The 21,551-nt window shown below is 35.5% G+C and overlaps 1 protein-coding gene and 1 long non-coding RNA gene across 6 annotated transcripts in view; one reads left to right on the top strand and one right to left on the bottom strand.

Moving 5' to 3' along the window:
* Positions 1–21,551, bottom strand: part of LOC135362912 (uncharacterized) — a 52,409-nt gene that overhangs the window by 24,700 nt on the left and 6,158 nt on the right. For 2 of the 5 annotated variants that reach the window (XR_010408351.1, XR_010408355.1), the window contains exons 4-6: positions 20,467–20,621; positions 9,348–9,732; positions 5,008–5,221 (exon numbers count right to left, since the gene is read on the bottom strand). This is a non-coding gene — a long non-coding RNA (uncharacterized LOC135362912). Of the gene's footprint in view, positions 1–5,007; positions 5,222–9,347; positions 9,733–11,336; positions 11,464–20,466; positions 20,622–21,551 lie in introns of all 5 variants that reach the window. The other 3 variants (XR_010408353.1, XR_010408354.1, XR_010408352.1) reach the window with 3 other exon arrangements.
* FBXO47 (F-box protein 47) lies at positions 133–20,472 on the top strand. The gene is made up of 11 exons (XM_045888084.2): positions 133–290; positions 2,925–3,134; positions 3,562–3,732; positions 6,414–6,490; positions 8,256–8,333; positions 9,404–9,512; positions 12,995–13,171; positions 14,290–14,436; positions 15,093–15,235; positions 18,173–18,332; positions 19,006–20,472. The coding sequence occupies exons 2-11, from the start codon at positions 2,951–2,953 to the stop codon at positions 19,116–19,118; spliced, it is 1,359 nt and encodes a 452-aa protein (XP_045744040.1). The 5' UTR covers positions 133–290; positions 2,925–2,950; the 3' UTR covers positions 19,119–20,472.

The following is a 21,551-nucleotide window of genomic DNA, read 5'->3' as shown; positions in this document are numbered from 1 at the left end:
AGGGCACTATGGGAGCGGGGGGCGTGTCTTGCTAGTCGTGAGGAGGCGGGGCTTCTTTCCCGCTGGGGCTCCTGGGAGGGTTCTAAAATATTCTTGAGGCCACGGGGGCGCCTGCGAGGCGGGAACGCAGCTCCGGAGCCGACTGGAGCTGGACCCGCCCTCAAGCCGGCGGGAAAACCTTGAGGAGATATTTTCTTTTTTAAACATTAAGAAATTTGAGGATGGTGGGGCAGAACAACTAAATCCCATTTGCCTGTGATTCCTTAGCCGGAAAACTGTCAAAATCTGTGGTAAAAAGAGATTTTTTTTTTTCCCCAGTACTTTCTTGAGATAGTTTCATCTTTTCATGGACTGAAGGGGGTAAAAAATGCATCACCATGTGGTTGGATTCTTATATTGGCCAGTTTATGCTTTATGGTGTCCCTGGTTTACGTCTCTGGAGGTGTTTGGGGCCAATACCCGAGCAGATGTGTGGGTCTCTTTTAAGGGTTTTCTTAGGTTGGAACAAAATACAAATCGCGGTGAATTGCTGTTGGACGGTTTTCTCTGAAAGGGGGGGGAAGTTCAGCCAAGAAGGCCCTCAAAGCCTTTCACAGTCCATAACGAGTAGGGTGGAACGGAGGCATGGAAACATTTTATTACTATTATTTTGGTCAGTGATTCTCGTTCTCTTGGGGGGCGGGGGGGAGAAAACCCGAAATAGTTTGGGATTACACCTTCAGGATTTTCAGAAAAGCCTGCATTCCCCCCAAAGCGTCCAGGTCTGAGTGAGGAAAATAAGGAATTATAAGAGGAGACTTCGGTGTTAAAAGAATGGGCCCAATGCGTTTTAATTCTCGGAGGTTTAAATATACACACTCAGTGGTTGACACGCTCAAGTCCCCTGGGTCCCAGGTGTCAGTGAGTCTGTGAAGAGCCCACAGGCCCCACCCAAGTCTCACTTTACACGTTCCTCAGAGACAGGACAAATCCTAGGCCAGTTTTATAATTTTATTACAATGAAAATGCTTTAAAGTGCCTACTGTGAAAAGTTAAAAACAACCTCATGGATTAAATAAATCAACATTCTTCCATTTGGTGGATTTACATGCAGCCTTTAAAATATATATACTTGTAGAAGTATCTATTGACATGGAAAGAAATTAGTTTTACTTAAAATTACAGTTGAAAAAAGCAGATTACAAAATAGTATGAACAGTGATTTTTTTTGTTAGAATATATATATATATTCTCTATATAGTTGTGTATATATATATATATATATGATTCTGGAATGATATAAACCAAAGTGTTTATAAGTGAATTTAATTGTCTTCTTTTTGTTTTGCTGTATTTTATAAACTTTTTGACATGGGATATGTTACTTGTGTAATTCTATTGGTTATTTTATTTTATTTTTTTTTTAAAGATTTTATTTATTATTTTTTTGACAGAGAGAGACCTAGCGAGAGAGGGAACAAAAGCAGGGGGAGTGGGAGAGGGAGAAGCAGGCTTCCTGCTGAGCAGGGAGCCCGATGCGGGACTTGATCCTAGGACCGTGGGATCATGACCTGAGCCGAAGGCAGACGCTTAACTGACTGAGCCACCCGGGCTTATTGATTATTTTAAAATAGCTTCTAATTTAAGTGCTCATGGAATGCTAAAACAAAGTGCTATGGTATTGTTTTAAAGGAGGTTCACAGTATGTTTTTCACTAAGAACTAAATTTCTTGGCCATGTTTTTGAATGTATAACTAATTTTAAGTTGATATGTAACCTTTTAAATGAATAAGTAACAATGTGATTTTAGCAAGTTTGTGACAAAAGGAGAAAATGCATTTGGGTCAAATATATTTGTAACTCTTTGATGAAATGTCTTAGTTGTTACTTCAGAAACAGGGAGCCTTAGATTGGAGTTGTAGTTATGTATATGTACATGTACGTGCACATGTACATATACAAAAGACAATGTTTTCTGATTGGAGCAATAGTGACACAAAGTCACTGCCTATTATGAATTTTTTTTAAGAATTATTTTTTGGTGTAAGTAAATTATCAGTGATTTTAATAAGTTCTGTCTAAGAAATGTTCACTTCAAAATCAAGTTGTGTAGGCCCTTCCTAAGACTTATAAGTAACCAAAAGTGGAATTAGGATGAAAATCATTGTTCATTTATTTATTCTAGTCTTTAATTTTACAAGACTTTAATTTCACTGTTTATTTGTGTTATACAGCACAGCACATAATTGGTAATAGTATTGTAATCTTAATCTTTTAGAACTCGTAAATTTTAAAAGGTCTAAACTTGGAATTTCTATTTCTTATCTCTATTTTTACTGTTTCCAACAAAGAAAATGTCAGTACTCAGTTTTAAAGAAACAGAAAAACTTTACTACAAAATTTTAAAGGTACATTGATATTTTGATATTTTTTTGGAAGGTAAAGATTATAAAAGCAACATACTAATCGACAGATCTTGAATGTTTTGAATTTGTTATATTGGTTTTTTGTGTCAAATCTTTTACTTTTTAAAGATTTTGTATATTTTCTTAGACTATATCTCATCCAAATACATGTCTCTTACTCTACTAAAATTCTTTATCTAGAATATTTGGCTAAGAGGGAAAAGACTTAAACATTTAATATCATGTGAGATGAATAAATACACTCTTATTGGTGGGAACTCCGTAAATTGGACATTATATTAAAAGTTTTGTAAATAGAGGGGTGCCTGGTTGACTGAGTCAGTAGAGCATGTGACTCTTGATCTTGGGGTCATAAGTTTGAGCCCCACGATAGGGGTAGAGATCACTTAAAAAAAAGTTTTGTAAATAGATAGACAGCTATTGCCCATCAAAGTATCAACTTCTTCATTTTAAAAAACAGCTCTTTGTTGCTATAATTTCCTTTCTCCTTTGTCCCTTGTATTTTATTTTTCTAACCAGGATAAATTCATGAGATAAGAAAAAGGATGGCATCTAGAGTAAATACCAGTTTCACTTTGATTCCCAACCAGAAATATAGACGTAGTAATCGTCGATCCAGCAGCTATTTTTCCAACACCCTTGGCTCAGATTCTCAGCCCTTATCAACGCTTGGAAATTTTAAAGCCTTGCCATTGGAAATATTCCAAATAATCTTAAGATATTTGTCAGGTGAGGTCTGGGAACTATGAGTAGGCTATATAAACACTTGAATATTTTTTTCCCCCCTCAAGAACTAGTTTGTCATCTTAGGCTCTGCTAGAATATTAATGGTATTTACATTATGTTTATTTTCTAAAGTTTCATCATTGTTAGGTAAGAGGTACAATGAAGAAAGTATGACACTCAAACTCTTTAAAGCATGCCTCTAATTATAACAACATGTAACTTGACTGTTACATCCCTGAATATTTCCAATTCATTGAACAGGAGATTTAAAACAATTTTAAGATTTTCCCCCTTTTCCCCACTTTTTTATATATTTTATTATTTAGTATATTATTAATGAGCTAACTTATAAGTTAATAGATTGTAATAATAATGATGTTCTTGTAATTAAGCTATTTATATATATATGTATATATATTTCTTTTGGTAGTGAAGGATATCAGCATGCTAAGCATGGTGTCCAAAACAGTCAGCCAGCACATTATTAATTATATTTCAACCTCGTCAGGAAGCAAAAGACTTTTACTACAGGATTTTCATAACCTTGAGCTGCCTAGCAAGAGACAAGACTCTGCCATACTGGAACATTACAGATCTCTAGGTAATTTATGTAATGAGAATTGTAACTAGTAAAAAACTACACTTAATTAAGGGGATTTTATTAAACAATTCTGTAAGGCCTGTGGGAAATGGGATATTTCTTAAAGTGTGCCTATTTCTATGATGCTTTTATTCTTTAGTGTGAAGGCTTTCCCATAATAGTCCCTTATACGTATCTTTAAAGATGAGAGAATGCACTTTAATGTAAAGTATCAGTCCTTGTGATTCATGTGCATACAGTGTCACCTTTGCTTATTGTCTGGGTGGCTTACCAGTGAAATTGATGTATTTTCAATGCTTTACTTCCTGTGGATCTAATGAGTTTTATTTCTAAACTTCTTTTCTCTTTCAACCATAATCTAGTCCTTAAAATTGAAAAGAAATGTAAACACATTATGGTGGAAGATCACTTATTCTCTTATCAGAAACAATGTGTTTTTCTTAAGTACTCCACACATTTACTAATAAATCATTATGCTATAATAAATTATCAAAGGAAATTCCATATAATCTCTTACCTTGATTTATAATCATCTATGTCTTTCACCCCATTCACTGATGTGCTGAAATAAGATTCTAATTTTGTGCTGAAATAAAATTCTAATTTTGACTTGACTAGTGGCACCAGTTTAATTATGAAACTACCTTATAATTAACTGAAGCATAGCAATAAAACCAAAAATTAAGGTGATGTTTTCAATTTTTAAATAAAGGCATAATAGTGAAGTTAAATAATTATTACCTTTTAGTAGCCCAACGATGTCTAGCTTTAAGATAATAAAATAAGACTATATCCATGTGTAAATATATAAAAGTATATTTGATATTAATAAAATTACTATTATATTTAGATTAATAAGATTAAATGAAAGGTATGTAATCTGATTACAGTGTTATTGGTTTCAGTATTTGTGATTAGACTTAGTAAAGCCTGTAATAGAATATAGCAAGACTTTTTGCTACATGTCATTGTAAATATCTTTTTTCAAACATCCTTAGTTGCAGAATAAGTGGTACAGTAAAAGAGCTTATTTTTTGGTTTTGACCTGAAAGAATTTTTTTTTTCTCCCTGACCAAGACTCAGTCGCTCAAAGAAGCAAAAAAGCATTAAGATAATTATTTGGATAATTCAGTGAAAAATACAAATATGTATTGATCTTAATAGCCAGCTTTTAAAAACAGTTTTATTCATGTAATGATTTCAACCTTCCATTTAGTTTTGGTGCAGACACCTGGCTTATGACTGATTCTTTAGGTAAATGTTTGATGTACTTACCATTTTCTCATGTTGCCATTCCTATCTGATCCGTTCTTGTTTTCAGACATTAAAATAACATTTCCAGAATTCTGTGCTCTGAAGATTAAAAATTTTAATTTGCTTCTTCATACAAGACAGCGCAGATGGCCAGTGTGAAAAGAACATTACATCTGACTCTATTTTAGTAGGAAGAAATTTTAAAAGTTGGTCTCTAAAGGGTATAGCAGAGCACCTGTGTTAAAAAAATAAATAAGTCAGCCAGTGTTGGTTTTTATGGTAAATTGCAGTCCTTAAAAATAGGAGTTTTACATTAGAAAAAGCAACCAGCATACAATTATAGCTTACACTTCCCCAGCTATGATCTGCCATGGGACTGGATGCCAAACATGAAAGGAAAAGAACTCAGCTTAAAAACCAAACACTGAAAATGTCTTTTTATGTACAAAAATAAGGAGGGTTTATATTCAAACTCAATTCTGGTCATGTGTTGTCCAAACATAGCAACTTCTAAAAATAAATTGGATTCCCATAGATTCTACAGAATTATATAAAGCAGCTATCATATATGTTAAAAAAAAAAAAGTAAATGCAGAGAAGATAAAAATGGAGAAATTCATGATATTCAGGTATTTATTTTCCTACCATATATCTTATTTTTAGTGTAAGGAAAACATTGCCCTTATAGGAATGTTAACAATGTATTGCCATTTTAGGAAAACAGAACACATGAAGTTAGAGGAAACAAATCATACACTTCTGTCACTGTAGTTCAAGTTATATGTCACACTGGTTTTTTTTCTTTTTTAAAATATCTGAACACAAAATTCTATACATTCTTAACATGTATGCCCCATAAAAGGATATCTTTGAAGGAAGAAATGAATATTTCATCCAAACTGGATACTTTCTGTGAGTGAAAATAACTTCTAACCTCTGAAATGTTAAGTACTTACGATTTAAAAAAAATTTTATATGGAGAAAGGAATACAAAATCGCTTTTCTCATTCTTTCCATGTTTTACATTAAAAGCTCTTAAAGCATTTTCCTTTGTGAACATGTTAATTTCAAGAAATATTTGAATCTGTTTTCTATAGAATAAAGAGACAGTTCCACTAGTGTATCTTTGTGTCTGTTGTTATATCTTTTTAAATCTAAATACTTTCAATATCTGTCTTATAACATCAATTTCATCATTTTTGTAAGATTTTATACCACTTAGTGGACATCACAGTTACTTGGTAAACACCATATATTGTAAGTGTTTCGTACCCTTGCTCCCAAACTTCCTCTTCAGAACCATATCAGCTCACAGTCCACTGTGATTTACCATACTTGACTTTCAAGGAAATGTTATGCTGTACTTTACAGGTACTCTTACATTAATTGTATTGTCATTTTTTTCATGTGTCTCTTTACATCCTCAGGTCTGCTATTTAAAAGATGTACGTTGCTGCTACCCACAAGGGAAAGACTAAAGTACATTCACAAGATACTGGCAGAAGTAAGATCACACTTCTCAGTTGGTTCATAGTCTTGATTTCTAGTAAAGATATTTTTTATTAATATCTTACACTCATTTTAGATCCATCTTCAATTATTAGGATTTCATGAATTAGTACTAATAATTGATTGATGATAATCTAATACTATACCAAGTACCCAGAGATTATAAAACACCAAAATATAGTAGTCTTTTACTTATCATAAAACAATTTTTATGTATACCTAAGAATATCATTCAAGTTTATTAGATTTATCAGAGTATAAAAGTATTTTTTATCCTACATGAGAGTCCTGAGGCTGTTTTAAAGTGTTTTAGATATTTTATTAAAATGAAATAATTTCTGAATGTTAATCTTACTGTTTATAAATGTATGAAAACATAGGAAAGTATTTTTAATATTAAAATAACAAAACTTTTGAGAGCGTCTGGGTGGCTCAGTTGGTTAAGCGTCTGACTGTTGGTTTCAGCTCTGGTCATGATCTCAGGGTCGTGGGACTGAGCTCTGTATCAGGCTTGGCGCTCAATGGGGAGTCTGCTTGAGATTCTCTCTCCCTCTCCCTCTGCCTCTACCCTCCCACGCACACATGCACACTCTCTCTAACTCTCTCTAAAATAAATAAATAAATCTTTAAAACATTTTAAAAATAAAATAAAATGTTTATGATGATTTATGACTTGAATGTGTATCCATGTGTTTAGGCATAATCTCTGTATAAGTTTTGAGTTTCACTATACAAACTCAAACATACATCCAACACTGATGGTTCAGTTCTACACTCAGTAGTATGCAAACTGTTTCTGATGCATTAGCTTTTTTTCATGTCAGTATTTGCACTGAGTTCAGGTCTATATTATTACAGCAGCTTCTCAGATGATCTTTCTGCATCTATTTCTTTACTTCCCAAGACATTCTGTATGCTGAATCAAGGTTATTCATCCCTTTCATTGAGTTAATTTTCTTACTTAAAAAATCTTTCAGTAGCTACTCAATTTCAGCAAGATAAGGTCTAAAGTCTGTGGCTGGTATTTAGGGCTCTTCCTAACAATACAACCTTACTCCCTACTACATTGAGCCCAGTTAAGCATGTCGTATCTTTCTTCCCACAAAAAGCTTCTTATTCCTACCACTATACAGTTTTGTCCTTATTGTTCCCCTCACCTATCTTTCCTATCTTTTTCATTCCTTATATTTTTTTTAAAAAGATTTGATTTATTTGACAGAGACACAGCGAGAGAGGGAACACAAGCAAGGGGAGTGAGAGAGGGAGAAGCAGGCTTCCCGTGGAGCAGGGAGCCCGATGCGGGGCTTGATCCCAGGACCCTGAGATCATGACCTGAGCCAAAGGCAGATGCTTAATGACTGAGCCACCCAGGTCACCTCTCATTTCTTACATTTGAATCCTACTTTAAGACAATGCTTTTTTCACATGCTTCAGAAGCTGTTTTGATCATTCCCAAATTTATCTTGTTTCTGCTTTCACAGTATCTGATACAGTGTATATTTAGTCATTTTAACATTTATGTATATTCTAACCTGAATTATCAAAATAATTTCACATGCATGTATTTATGAACTCCTTTAAGATAGACTGTTTTATATTTCTTTTGTGATCTTACCTATGTAACACAATGCTAATTAGTTAGCATTTTAGTTATTTTCAATTAATACTGAAAAATTCTTGCATATTTCCATTAAATTTCAATGTCCAGTCGTTGTACAGTTCCACTGAAAAAGAGGAATTAATAGTTGTTCTCTTTACAGGTTTCCTGTTTTAAATTCAATGGCTGTGCAGCTCCTATCCAATGTTTAGGATTACCATGTTATGGCATGTTTTTACAGGTACATTTTTGCCTTCCTACCATCCCTCTTCTAAGATAGATTTTTGCTTTTGGGGGAAGAAGGACAGGTAATATAAACACATATATTTATATAAAATTCAAAAGGTACAAACTTGTATAAAATGAAAAGTAACTCTACCATCAAGGCCTGTCTCTGGTCTACTGAGTTGACTTCAACAGAAGTAACTGTTGTTAGCAGTTTCTTCTATGTCCTTCCACAGAGAATGAGATTAATTCTTAAACTACTAAAATCCAATTCAACTGTTTTAAGAAAAATTTATGATTAATCAACCTTTTCAAAGTCTAACTAGAGTGGCGTACCATTTGAATTTCCTTTTCATGTATGTTTAACTGTACATTCTGGTTGGCTCAAAGATAATTATTAAACTTTGTCCTAATAAAAAATTTTTGCTCGTTCACATCAAAATGTTATTAGTAAATGCTCATAATTGTCGCATTAAGATGAGATCATTATCGGGCGCCTGGGTGGTCCAGTCGTTAAGCGTCTGCCTTCGGCTCAGGTCATGATCCCAGGGTCCTGGGATCAAGCCCTGCATCGGGCTCCCTGCTCCGCGGGAAGCCTGCTTCTCCCTCTCCCACTCCCCCTGCTTGTGTTCCTGCTCTCGCTATGTCTCTCTGTCAAATAAATAAAATCTTAAAAAAAAAAAAAAAGAGATCATTATCATTTGTAAGCAATATCATAAATGGTAACTAGAGGACCTCAAAGGGATTCTGTTGAAAACTAAACCACAGTATGGTTGTGAGTCAGATATCTAATGTTGTGTTCTAGGATTTTGGCCTTTGTTACTTTACCCACACTGTCAGAGTTCAGGATTTGGTACCATTTGAAAGGATACTCCCTTTACAACCAAAAAGAAACTGGGTTTTGGAGCATTTCTAGGATTTGTTTATGTAAATTTTCTTATTAATCTGAACATTCCATAATGGATAAAAGTTGCACATCACCTCAATCATGTGCTACAGCAGTTATGCTCATAAGCTAGCAGTGACTTACATTTTGATTTGATGGTCTGAACATCCGTAATGTTTCCTTTATTTTATTATTCTCAGACCTTAACAGCAGGTTGGGATGAACTCGAGTGCCATCGTGTATATATCTTCTTATGTGAGCTGACTAATCTCTCCCGCAAGATGCAGACTGTTGTCTGCAGCAAACCAGGTAAAAAAACTACAATTCACAGATAATATTATACAGATATTAAAATAGAAAAAAAGCGGGGCGCCTGGGTGGCTCAGTCGTTAAGCGTCTGCCTTCGTCTCAGGTCATGATCCTGGGGTCCTGGGATCGAGCCCCGCGTCGGGCTCCCTGCTCGGCGGGAAGCCTGCTTCTTCCTCTCCCACTTCCCCTGCTTGTGTTCCCTCTCTCGCTGTGTCTCTCTCTGTCAAATAAATAAATAAAATCTTAAAAAAAAAAAAAATAGAAAAAAAGCAGAGTTCAAAAGTATATTTAAAAGAAAATCATGACATCCATATGTAGTAAAAGGACAAAGAAATATAAGGGGATGATAAACACTGAATTAGATTGTGAGGCAAACATGGCATGTGATTAGAGAAAGAAGTATTCAGAGGGCTCAGCTGTATTAATAATATTTTATTAATTAAGACTGGATGGGGCGCCTGGGTGGCTTTACTTAAAGTTTACGACTGAGCCACTCAGGTGCCCCATGTTTTATTTATTTTTTTAAAAATCTGAAGCAAATAGGGGCACCTGGGTGGCTCAGTCGTTAAGCGTCTGCCTTGGCTCAGGTCATGATCCCAGGGTCCTGGGATCGAGCCCAGCATCGGGCTCCCTCCTCTGCGGGAAGCCTGCTTCTCCCTCTCCCACTCCCCCTGCTTGTGTTCCCTTTCTCCCCATGTCTCTCTCTGTCAAATAAATAAATAAAATCTTTAAAAAAAAATCTGAAGCAAATATAGCAAAAAGTAAAGCTTTGACAAAGCTAAGTGACTGGTACACAATATTTGTTATAGTATCTCTGCTTTTCTGACAGCTTGAGATATTTCATTATGAAACAAATTATGGATCAAAAAAGCAGATTAGAAGCCCAATGAAACAATAACAAAATTGATTTATCATGTCCCAAACCTTTTATTGGCTGCCCGATGTCATCAAAATAAAGTCCAAACTGTTTATACAGGCCTTCACATTCTCATCCTAATCTACTTTTTCAAATTTATTCCCCATTATTCTCTGTATCAGTTTGACATAGAGTAGTCTTTATCACTTTCCTCACTGTGTCACATATCTCTTACGCATTTCTACTTCATGTCTTTTATTCATTTTTTTTTTCTAAAATACCATCTCTCTTCATCTTTTAAGACCCAATTTGCCAGACTTTCTCTATAAAGCCTTTCCTGATGCTTTGTTACTTGGCTTAATACATCAAGGGGTACTTACTTCATATGGCCTTAGATCATTGGTGGACTTTCTATTTACTCTTGTCTTATCTACAAGTAAGTAGAACATAAATGGTATAAAAATGTAAAATGGTGCCACCACTATGGAAAACAACTTGACCATTTCTCAAAAAGCTAAACATAGAATTGTCATATGACCAAGCAATTCCACTCCTAGCTATTCTTTTTTTTTTTTTTAAAGATTTTATTTATTTATTTGACAGAGAGAGACACAGTGAGAGAGGGAACACAAGCAGGGGGAGAGGGAGAGGGAGAAGCAGGCCCCCCGCCTAGCAGGGAGCCCGATGTGGGGCTCGGTCCCAGGACCCTGGGATCATGACCTGAGCCGAAGGCAGACGCTTAACGACAAAGCCACCCAGGTGCCCCACTCCTAGCTATTCCTAAGAGAGTTGAGAGCTGGGACTTGGAAAGATACTTGTATGCCAATGTTCACAGTAGCATTATTCGCAATACCCAAAAAGTGGGAACAACCCAGGTGTTCATCAATGAATAGATGAATGGATAAACAACATGTGGTCTCTTCATACAATGGAATATTTTTCAGCTATAAAAAGGAAAGAAGGGGCACCTGGGTGGCTCAGATGGTTAAGCATCTGCCTTCGGCTCAGGTCGTGATCTCAGGGTCCTGGGATCGAGTCCCGCATCGGGCTCCCTGCTCCTTGGGAGCCTGCTTCTCCCTCTGCCTCTTTCTGTCTCTAATGAATAAATAAATAAAATCTTTAAAAAAAAAAAAAAGGAAAGAAGCTTTGATGCATGCTAAAATGGATGAACTTGGAAAACATGCTAAGTGAAATAAGTCAGACAACAAAGGACAAATATTGTGATTCCACTTAACTGAGGTATCTCAAACAGGCAAATTCATTAAAACAGAAAGCAGATTTGAGGTTATCAGGAACTGGGGGCAGAGGGAAGTGGGGAGTTATTGCTTAATGGTTATAGAGTTTCTGTTTGAGGTGATAAAGAGTTTTGGAAATAAACAGTTGTGATGGTTGAACAGCATTATGAATTAAGTGATGCCACTGTATCATACACTTTAAAAATGATTAAGATGGCACACTTTGTGTTATATATATCTATATATGTATAAATAAATATATTTACCACAATTTTAAAAAATTAATAATATAATAGATTTTTTTAAGTTTATTTAAGTAATCTCTACACCTGACATGGGGCATGAACCCACGACTTCAACTTCAAGAGTCACATGCTCTTCCGACTGAGCCAGCCCCAATAATATTATAGATTGTAAACTATTGAATTATACACTTTAAATGAGTGAATTTTTTGGTATGTAAATTATATATATTTCAATAAGTCTGTTAAAAAAGACAAACAAACTCAGGATACTACTTCATACCCACTAGGACAGCTAAAATCAAAAAGTCAGATAACAACAAGTGTTGGTGAAAATATGGAGAAATTGGAACCTTCATACATTGCTGGTCGGGATGTAAGATGGTGCAGCCACTTTGGAAAGCAGTCTAGCAGTTCCTCAAATGACTAAACTTAGAGTTACTGTATGACCCAGAAATTCCACTCCTAGGTATATCCGAAAGAGAAATGAAAACATATGTCCACACAGAAACTGGTACACAAATCTTAATAACAGCATTATTTGTAATAGCCAAAAGGTGGATACAACCCAAATGTCTATCAGCGGGTGAATGGATAAACAAAATGAGGAATATCTATGCCATGGAATATTATTTGGCCATAAAAATGAAGGAAGTACTGATAGATGCCATAACATGGATGAAACTTGAAAACGTGCTAAGTGAAAGAAATCAGTCACAAAAGACCACATACTATATGATTTCATTCGTATGAAGTCCAGAAAAAGGAAATCTTTAGAGACAGAGGGTAGATTATTGGTTGCTTAAGTCTAGGGATGGTAAAGAATGGAGGGATGGGGGGTGATAGCTAAAAGAACAGGATTTCTTTTTGAGGTGATGAAAATGTTCTAAATTGACTTGGTGCTGGCTGTACATATCTGTGAATATACTAAAACCACTGGATTGTATGATGTGTAAAGTATATCTCAATAAAATTGTTTAAAAAATAGTCCCTTGATAATCTAAAATTTTTACAGAGGAAAATGAAATAATACTTTCAGTACAAAGTATATTACAGATGTCTATCACTGACCATATCCACTGTGTGCATATCCAATGAGCACATCAGCCTTTCTAGGAAGAATGGTTTACAATTCTTTTGTCTTCATAGGAAGTGCCCGAAAACTGGAGTTAAGGATCAGACTGTTCTGTAGGAACGTCCTGCTTGATCACTGGACACATCGAAGTGATTCTGCTTTTTGGTTGACACGTATATTAAAACCATGGCCAATGGTGAATCAGGCAAGATTATTGTATATCATCTTTGGACCAATATCTCCTCAAGATGGTGAGCATACATTTTTTAGGGATGTATGTTACAAAACGTTAATTACCTCTACTTTAGGGAACGTATCTTTTTGTACCTGCTCAGTTTCCTCATTCCTAATGATTAAACTGTGTTTCATGATTTCATAGATGTACACTACATTAGCTTATGCATAACTTAAACTTCAAGACTGCAGGCCATTACCAAATATATTCCTATCATCTCTGGTATACCTAAAAGTCACTACATTTCTAAACATTACCTTACCTCAAGATTATGTTTGCTGCTGGAAGGTAATAATAGTGTCTGTAAAGCACAGTAGTAGTTAAATTGATGTTTTACTTAATTTTGGGTGCATAATATGATTATGTGCATTTTTTTGCCTTTCTGATTAAGTTTTGCTTAGATTAATGTTAAAATTAGCGTACAGTTCTTTGGTTCACATTACCTATGTCAGGAGGTAACCAGTTTAAAGTAGCAGCAGGAAGCCGATCTGGGATCAGATTTTGTTTTGTGTAATTCACATAGAGAATTGGTCATAGGTAAATATTCAAAAATTGGCTGGATTACTGTGTTTTGATATATTTAATATTTGGAAGGTACTCAAATACAACATGTTCTCATTTTGGAAGGATATCAATAGATTTCATTTGATTTTAGTACGATTACATCAGTTGCCTATTATAATTTTTTAAAAGATTTTATTTATTTATTTATTTGACAAAGAGAGAAAAGCACAAGCGGGGTGGCGGGGGAGGGAGAAGCAGGCTCCCAGCTGAGCAGAGGGCCCAATCTTGACCTGACCCGAAGGCATACACTTAACCGACTGAGCCACCCAGGCGCCCCTATTATAATTTTTGTTACAGGCATAGCATTATCTTTGAACTAGAAGCACTATTCTACTTGGTGAAACTACCTTTTCTTTACTTCATGTAGCAATTGTTGCTAAACTTCGTCACATCAGTCAGAGACAGTCACACTTATACTGTTATCAGAATTGACTTTTCATCATGAAAGTAGCATATATAAGCAAATGGGATTCTGTAATGCAATCCAGTTTGCTTTTTAAACAATCCATGAAGTCTTTATTACAAAGCCAACTGTTCTGTCATAGCCTGGTTTTTGTTTCAATTATCCAGGACAGGTGGTTTGGCAGAAAATGATAGAAGGACCTACAGATGAATCCAGTCTGAAAGGTTTGGCTGATGCTATTAAATTACTGTATGACACAAACACCAAAGAGTGGACGGCAGATGATGTTATCAGTCTTGTAGATGAACTATCAGGTAAAAGCACATATTGACCACACAGAGTAGTAGAAATATATTCTTCGAATACAGTTATAAAATTGTAAGGACAATTCTATAGGTAACAAAGGAATTGCCTATTCGAAATCACTAAATGTTCTAAAATATTTAAAGAGTTTGGTATATGTTTGAAGAGAATGCATATAATCAACTTCCTTTCCTCCAATTGCCAATAAATATGTATTTATTATTATTTGAAAGTTTCACATTTAAATAGCTCAGTTATTTCCATTTTGCAAATTCTCACAAACAACCTCCTAGGTTGTGTAAGAAGAAAGCCCTCTCCTGCTGGCACAGATGGAAAAAAAATTTTTCCATTCCTGCAGAATCCTTTAGATTCTAAAGTTTATAAGGTTTCTTTCCTTACACAGAATTAGACTACCTTGCCTTTTGATATATGTGTAGGAGAAATGCTTTGACTATATTGCTAGGACATTTGTAAAAGCCACTATAACTTGGCAGTAATCTCTATCTCTGGCTGAATGCAGTAATTACAAAACCAAAGCACTTTGTGCTTTTCCCTTGGCTCTAGTTGTATTTCCAATAAGGTAATATAATATTGCATGTACTTAATGATGTTTACTAGAGCTATTATGTAATTTCTCACTAAATAACTGTTCTTCCTCTAATATAAGTGGTTCCCCGTGAGTGGCTTCTAGAGAATAATGCACGTCTCCTAATCCTAAGTGGGAACAACATCTGTTTCACTTTCATGGCTAGTAAAGCTGTGAATGGACGGGCCATTGAACTGGCAAAGCTGATAGTCTTTTTGGCTTTGGTAAGTAAAACCAAGTTTTTCTCTAGCAAGTTGTTTAACATTATAGTTGACCTACCAGGGAGCTGTCTTGAAGGAACTGAAATATGTTCAAAACATTTTGAAAGAATAAGTATTTAAGCATATATTTTATGTATATTTAAAATTTTTTAAATATATATAATATAAGATCATACTTGGAATCATTCCTTATATTAACCTCTCCCCACTTAATGTCCATATTTTCATTATACAGCTCTGCTGAGTTATATTCTTTTTTTAAAATTCCATTAAAAACAGCTTTTATGATTTGCTTCAAAATAATCATTGGGCAGCAGGGAGAGGATGTGAAAGTAAATGGTAGTAGAGAGGAGACAAGATTGGTAATTGCTGAAGCTGGGGAATGGATATTAGAGGTTCACTATACTATTATCTCCACTTTTGTATAGTTAAAATGTTTTTCAAAATAAAACATTAGGGGCGCCTGAGTGGCTCAGTTAGTTAAGCGGCTGCCTTCAGCTTAGGTCATGATCCCGGGGTCTTGGGATCAAGCCCTGCATCGGGCTCCCTGCTCAGCGGGGAGACTGCTTCTCCCTCTCCCTTTGTCTCCCAGCTTGTGTTCTCACTCTCTCTGTCAAATAAATAAAATCTTAAAAAAAAAGAAAAAAAGAAAACATTAAAGGTGCCTCTGGGTGGCTCAGTTGGATGAGTGTCCAACTCTTGATTTTGGCTCAGGTCAGGATCTCAGGGACATGAGATTGAGCCCAGCATCAGGGTCTGCTCTGGATGTGGAGCCTGCTTAAGATTTTCTCTCTCCCTCTGCCCTGCCCCCCAACCCCCGTTTCTCTCTCTCTGTCAAAAAAATAAATAAATAAAACATTAAAATATATTTAATATTCATTCATTTAACACAAATTGAGTGTTTTACTATGGGCCATACACTCTGTGAAATTCTAAGACTATGGAAGTTAATGGAAAAAATTTCTGACCAAAAGCTGCTTAAGGTCTTTTAAGATCTATCAAGGTATATATAAATAAATTCAGTGTGATAAGTACAAAAATATATATACAAAAAGATACAAACAGAGGTAGCAGAGGTGGGCCAATATTGGGCGAATATAGCACAGACAGGGCTTCCCAGCCCCAGTAGAAATAGGTTTTTAAAAATGAATAGGAGTTTAGTTTGCCGGGAGATGGGTGTGTGTGTGTGTGTGTGTGCGCGCGCGCAAATTATTCAAGCGTGTACCTGCACGTGTTACATAGAAATCTCATTGATTTGGCTACCATCACAGATGCCACCCCAACCAGTGCTTCAAAAGCACTAGAATAGTCTTCCAGGTGACTAGTGTGAGGAATGATTGATGGACTATGGAATCAATGGAATAGAGACAAGAATCTACCAAACCAACTGCTTAAAACATGAATGAAACCTCTGTGGCTCTTCTTAAAATGTGAAACCGTGAAGAAAGCTACCAAATTAACTACATTCTCAATGTAAATATTTATTTTAGTAATTAAGCAGATTGCCTCAGAGAGAGAGAGATGGAACTGCATGGCTATATTTGTAGGACTGTAAGCAGCTCAGTATTATTTCTGGAGTAAAATGTGCAAAGGAGAAGGAGGTGAGGAAGGGAGAGGCTAGGTAAGGAAGGACTTTGTCAGCCATTCTGTGGGTCTTGAACACATGCTCTAATAGGGAGCTGCTGAAAAGTTTTAGGAAGGTGAGAGACGTAAGTTTGAAGTTTTTGGAAGGTACTTTGGCAGCGCTATAGCAAGTAGAATGAAGAGGAAGTCACTGAGGGTGACTTCCCTAGAAAACCTCTGATAAACATCTCAGTGCTGATCATTAATTTTCTCTAAGTGGCCTCAGATTTGTCTTCTCTTCATCTTCGTTTACTACTAGTGTACTACTAGTGTTCTGAAGCCATTTTATGTGTAGGGTAAGTCGTCTCCCAGAAGAGACTGAGAGCTCTCTGACATCCAGACTAGGTGACTTATTTCTTTCATAGTGCCTGGAACAGTGCCTTACACATAGTACATAGTCAACAAATCTTTCCTGTCAGGTTTACATTATAACTAAATGTTACACTACTATAGGGTTTATTTTCATGCTGTATATTATTTGGCTATGTGAATTAAATTGGCCGTTTAGAATGTTAGTAAATAAACCTTTTTCCTTTTGGCCAGCTTTAACTATTAACATGTAATCTTTAAATATTTTGTCCTTTATTTTATTTTTTAAAGATTTTATTTATTTGAGAGCGTGAGCGAGAGAGAGGAGAGAGAGAGCACAAGCGGGGGGAGGGGGAGGGGGTAGATGGAGAGGGAGGAGCAGATTCCCTGCTGAGCAGAGAGCCCAGACACAGGGCTTGATCCCAGGATCCTGGGATCATGACCTAAGCTAAAGGCAGACGCCCAACCATCTGAGCCACCTAGGCGTCCCTAAATATTTTATCTTTTAAATAATAGATAAATATTCCCTACAACTCTGAAGGTGGAGAGTTGATAAGACCATAGTTCTCTTGCCTATTAAAATTGCCTGTTTGTCACCCTTATTGGATTTCTGGAAAATAGAGGCCCTGTCTTTATGGCTTAACCATTGTTTCTCCAGCTCTTAGCATCTTCTCAATAAATAATAACTGAATGAATGAATGAGCAGAAGTCTTATTTTTGATATGTTTAACAATTATTTGAAATATTAGTTCTTACATTAATGAATAATATGCCATGATAATCTTGGACAAAGCTTTTATTTACATGACACTTTTTTTCCACTAAAATTGTACCATTTGAAAGGAAAGGAGAATTAGATGTAAGAGCATTTCCCACTTATAAACTCAATATGATGTCATGTGTAATAAATTATGTAAAGTCATAAACCATCATTGTCAATACCATTTTCAAATTCTACAGTTTTCTTCACATGAAGCTTTACCATTACTCTTCTTATATCTAAATCAGGTGTGTGAGAAAGAACTATACTGCATGGATTGGGCAGTTAAAATGATGCAAAAAGTCTGTAAAGTCTTTAGCACTCCCATGGAGAGAAATAACTTCCTGCAGAGTGTGGCGAATGCATTTGCATGTGTTATAATGGAAATGCTGCAGGCAGTTATGTCCGGTGAGTGAGTGTGTGTGTAGACGGTGCACAAGTGTGACTAAAATGCATTCTAGTCCCCACTTAAAACAGCGCTAATTCCATGTAGACTTTTATTTCTAAACCAAGAATAGAAGAAGCAGACATTTTTGTTTATTTTTCCATGAGATATATTTAGCTCTTGGTTTTGCTACTTTTTAAGTCTTGTATGGATTTCAATGGAAAACCTAAAGTTGAAGAGTCTGCTCTGAAAGGAACCAGTTCCAGTTTTGCACAGCAAAATGTTCACTTGCTCACTTACCAACTATCCTAATCATCATAATAATGCCCTATATTGTTTAGTTTCAACACATACTATTGTAGAGTTTTATTAGTTAGCCAACATGATAATCAACCCTATTTTACAGATGAGAAAACTAAGGCTTAGAGACACTACTTGACTTGCCCAAGATCATAGAGTTAGAGGCAGTAAAGCATGGACCAGCATCCTTTTCCTCTGACTTCTTATTCAGTGCTCTTATATAGTTCCCTGATTTTGGTGGTTAATGTCTGACTTAGTAAATAAAGATCACTAACTAGTCTTCTGTTACCTATTTTTAGGGAAAATTGGAACATTTTATTCCAAATAAATCATATATTTGAAAATTTAACCATCATTTTCTTTTCCCTACTGTCCACTCCTGTGTGTGGCATACAGGAGACCGTGATGAAGACGACAGAAGCTTTCTGAATTTGTTCCATCTTGTGCACGCTCAGGCAAACTTCCATAAGGAGGTCTTGTATTTGACCATGAATACTCTCTCTACCTAAATACTCAGAAAGCCTTGCATTTAGAGAATACCTCACCGAACAAACAATTGGAAGAGTTCTACTTTTCCACACTCAAAGAATAGCATCCATGGGACTTTTTATCACCTAAATAACCTAACAACTCCAAAGCTGCACAGAATTTTAGAAGCAACTGCTTGCACCATTATTAATATAAAAATTACAGGCAAACCCAAGAGTGTTTTGAGATTTCTCCAGAAAACAAGCTGTGTCTCTCCAGATTTTGGTAAACCTAACACCCAACTAAATAGAGCACTAGTGTCCAAGAATCGGGGGCCAACCTGTATGTGTGGATGTTTGAAGCAAGAGAAAATTCTGTTTTGTAAGTAGAGGTGACTCAAATTCACTAAATGGCTTGTATCTGTTCGCTTTGCTTAGGTTGTATAGACATAACCTAGAATGCTTGATAAAGATCTGCAATATGATGCTTTGGAATGTGTAGATATAAATCACATTTTTTCACCACCTTATAGAACATTATATTTTGTTGATGTTTTACATGAACTAACAGATCAAAAACCAAAGGAAGTATGTGTGTATATACATATTCATACATATATAAGTATGTCTGTATATCTGTATACATACAAACACACACACACATACACATTTCCGTCTTTAAGACAAAAGTCTATAAATAGAGGAAAGTATATGTTGTCTTAATACAATTAAGTCATCTTTTATTCCTTCCTGGAGATTAGAGTAAAATGTCGCAAATAAGGGAGAATATAAAATGAAAGAAAGTACCCATTCTGCCGCCAGAACAATCTTCACAGATAATTTGCACTTCTTCCTAAAACTTTCCTCCCTATCTTAAAGAGCGGGGCTCGAAGGAACCCGGTAGCAGCATGCATGGTGAGGGCCGCCCTGAGAGAGTGGGGTTTCACTCCAGTAAATGGATTCCAAAGAAGCTCCAGGACTATTTCAGTCTGATTAACATTTACCCACCGCTTTTACTATTAAAATAGAAACCAATAGTGTCTCATGGGGCTGAAATCATGCTGGGGCCCTCCTGGATCTCCCATTTTCTTCTCTTTGGGTTTGATCATTATATTTCTGCTGAAGGCATACCCATTCCCACTGGACTTCTCAGAGGCTGGCTTTCTTTTCCTAAGCCCTTGACTTAACTCACCTCTGCAGCTGAGGAAGGAAAGGAGCACTAGAAAATATAGAAATTACCCACATAAGTGGGATGTAAATTGTGTAATTTGTGGGAAATTCTCAAGTGTTTGCCAAGAGTTTAATAGGATTCAGGAAGAGTGAAAATTTTGAGAAAAATATAAATTGTGATAACAAAATGTTACTATATTTCAGTAGCAAAAGCACTTACCTTAGTTTTTAAAATATCAGAAATTAACTACCTTTCCCTGATGAATCGTCCAACCATAATTTCATCCGTGGCAGGAATTTTTTTCTCTGGAGTTTAGTATTTGCATATTCATGCAGAAACAAAGTTCTTGCTTTTCTCCTGGTTTCATTTTCTTCCTCTCATTTTAAGAATTCACCCACAATTAAATGATAAAGATTAAAAATTGGCAGATACCAGAATACAAAATAATACCTTGATTTTAGCCTTTCTTTCTACCTCTTTCACTCTTTTTCCTGTACATGCTCTGGAAAGCCTAATCCATTTATTTATCAAAACACTGGTGATTCCAAGTTAACAGTGTACCCATTAGATTATTTGGGGGAGGGTGAAGAAAAGTAGAGGAAAAAGTAAAAATTTTAATGTAAACTGAATATTTTCAGTATTTCACTCAATAGACACTGTTTCATTCTCTTAGAGAAAGAAATTTGGCTTTGTGAAGTTTCCTTGAATTATCTAAGTCCCCACAGTGGTTTACAAAAGAAGCATGGTTTAACTTAACATGTTTTTGACCCAGATTTTGAATCTCCTTATACACTTAAACGGACATGACTGCTGCTATAAAATTTTTAAAACATATTATTATATTATCCTGGATAATTGTGAGATTATTATCTCACCCTCTCCCAAAATTTGGAACATAAAAAAATCAAATTCATTCTTTGGGTGCAGTAGATAAAGGATATCGTCTTGCTACCAATAAAAAGTAAACTGACAAGTTCTTAATTCAGTTATCAATAGATAAAATCACTAAAACCAAACTTGCAATTTCCTCAATTCAGCAGCCCGGTTTTTGTTTGTTTGTTTTGTTTTGTTTTTTGCCAAATGCATTTGTCATTAGGAATAAAGTGTGATATCAAATGTTTAAGAGGGAGATTAACTTGCAAAAGCACATATTGTTATCACTGGTATCAATGTTTAAGTGACAGACACTCATAGTACCACCAAAGAAGGAGTATTGGCAAAATGCATAGCCTAAAATTACTAGGAGATTGTCCACTTCTAACCAACTTCAGAGCAGTCATAACATAACAACGTGAGCTGCTAAC

This window comes from Mirounga angustirostris, unplaced genomic scaffold, assembly GCF_029215605.1.
Source record: "Mirounga angustirostris isolate CCGP_5_RB_7025 unplaced genomic scaffold, mMirAng1.0.hap1 SCAF_17, whole genome shotgun sequence".
In the NCBI taxonomy this organism is placed as follows: Eukaryota; Metazoa; Chordata; class Mammalia; order Carnivora; family Phocidae; genus Mirounga; species Mirounga angustirostris.
The sequence above is the reverse complement of the archived record's forward strand: the minus strand, read 5'-3'. Positions and strand labels throughout refer to the sequence as shown.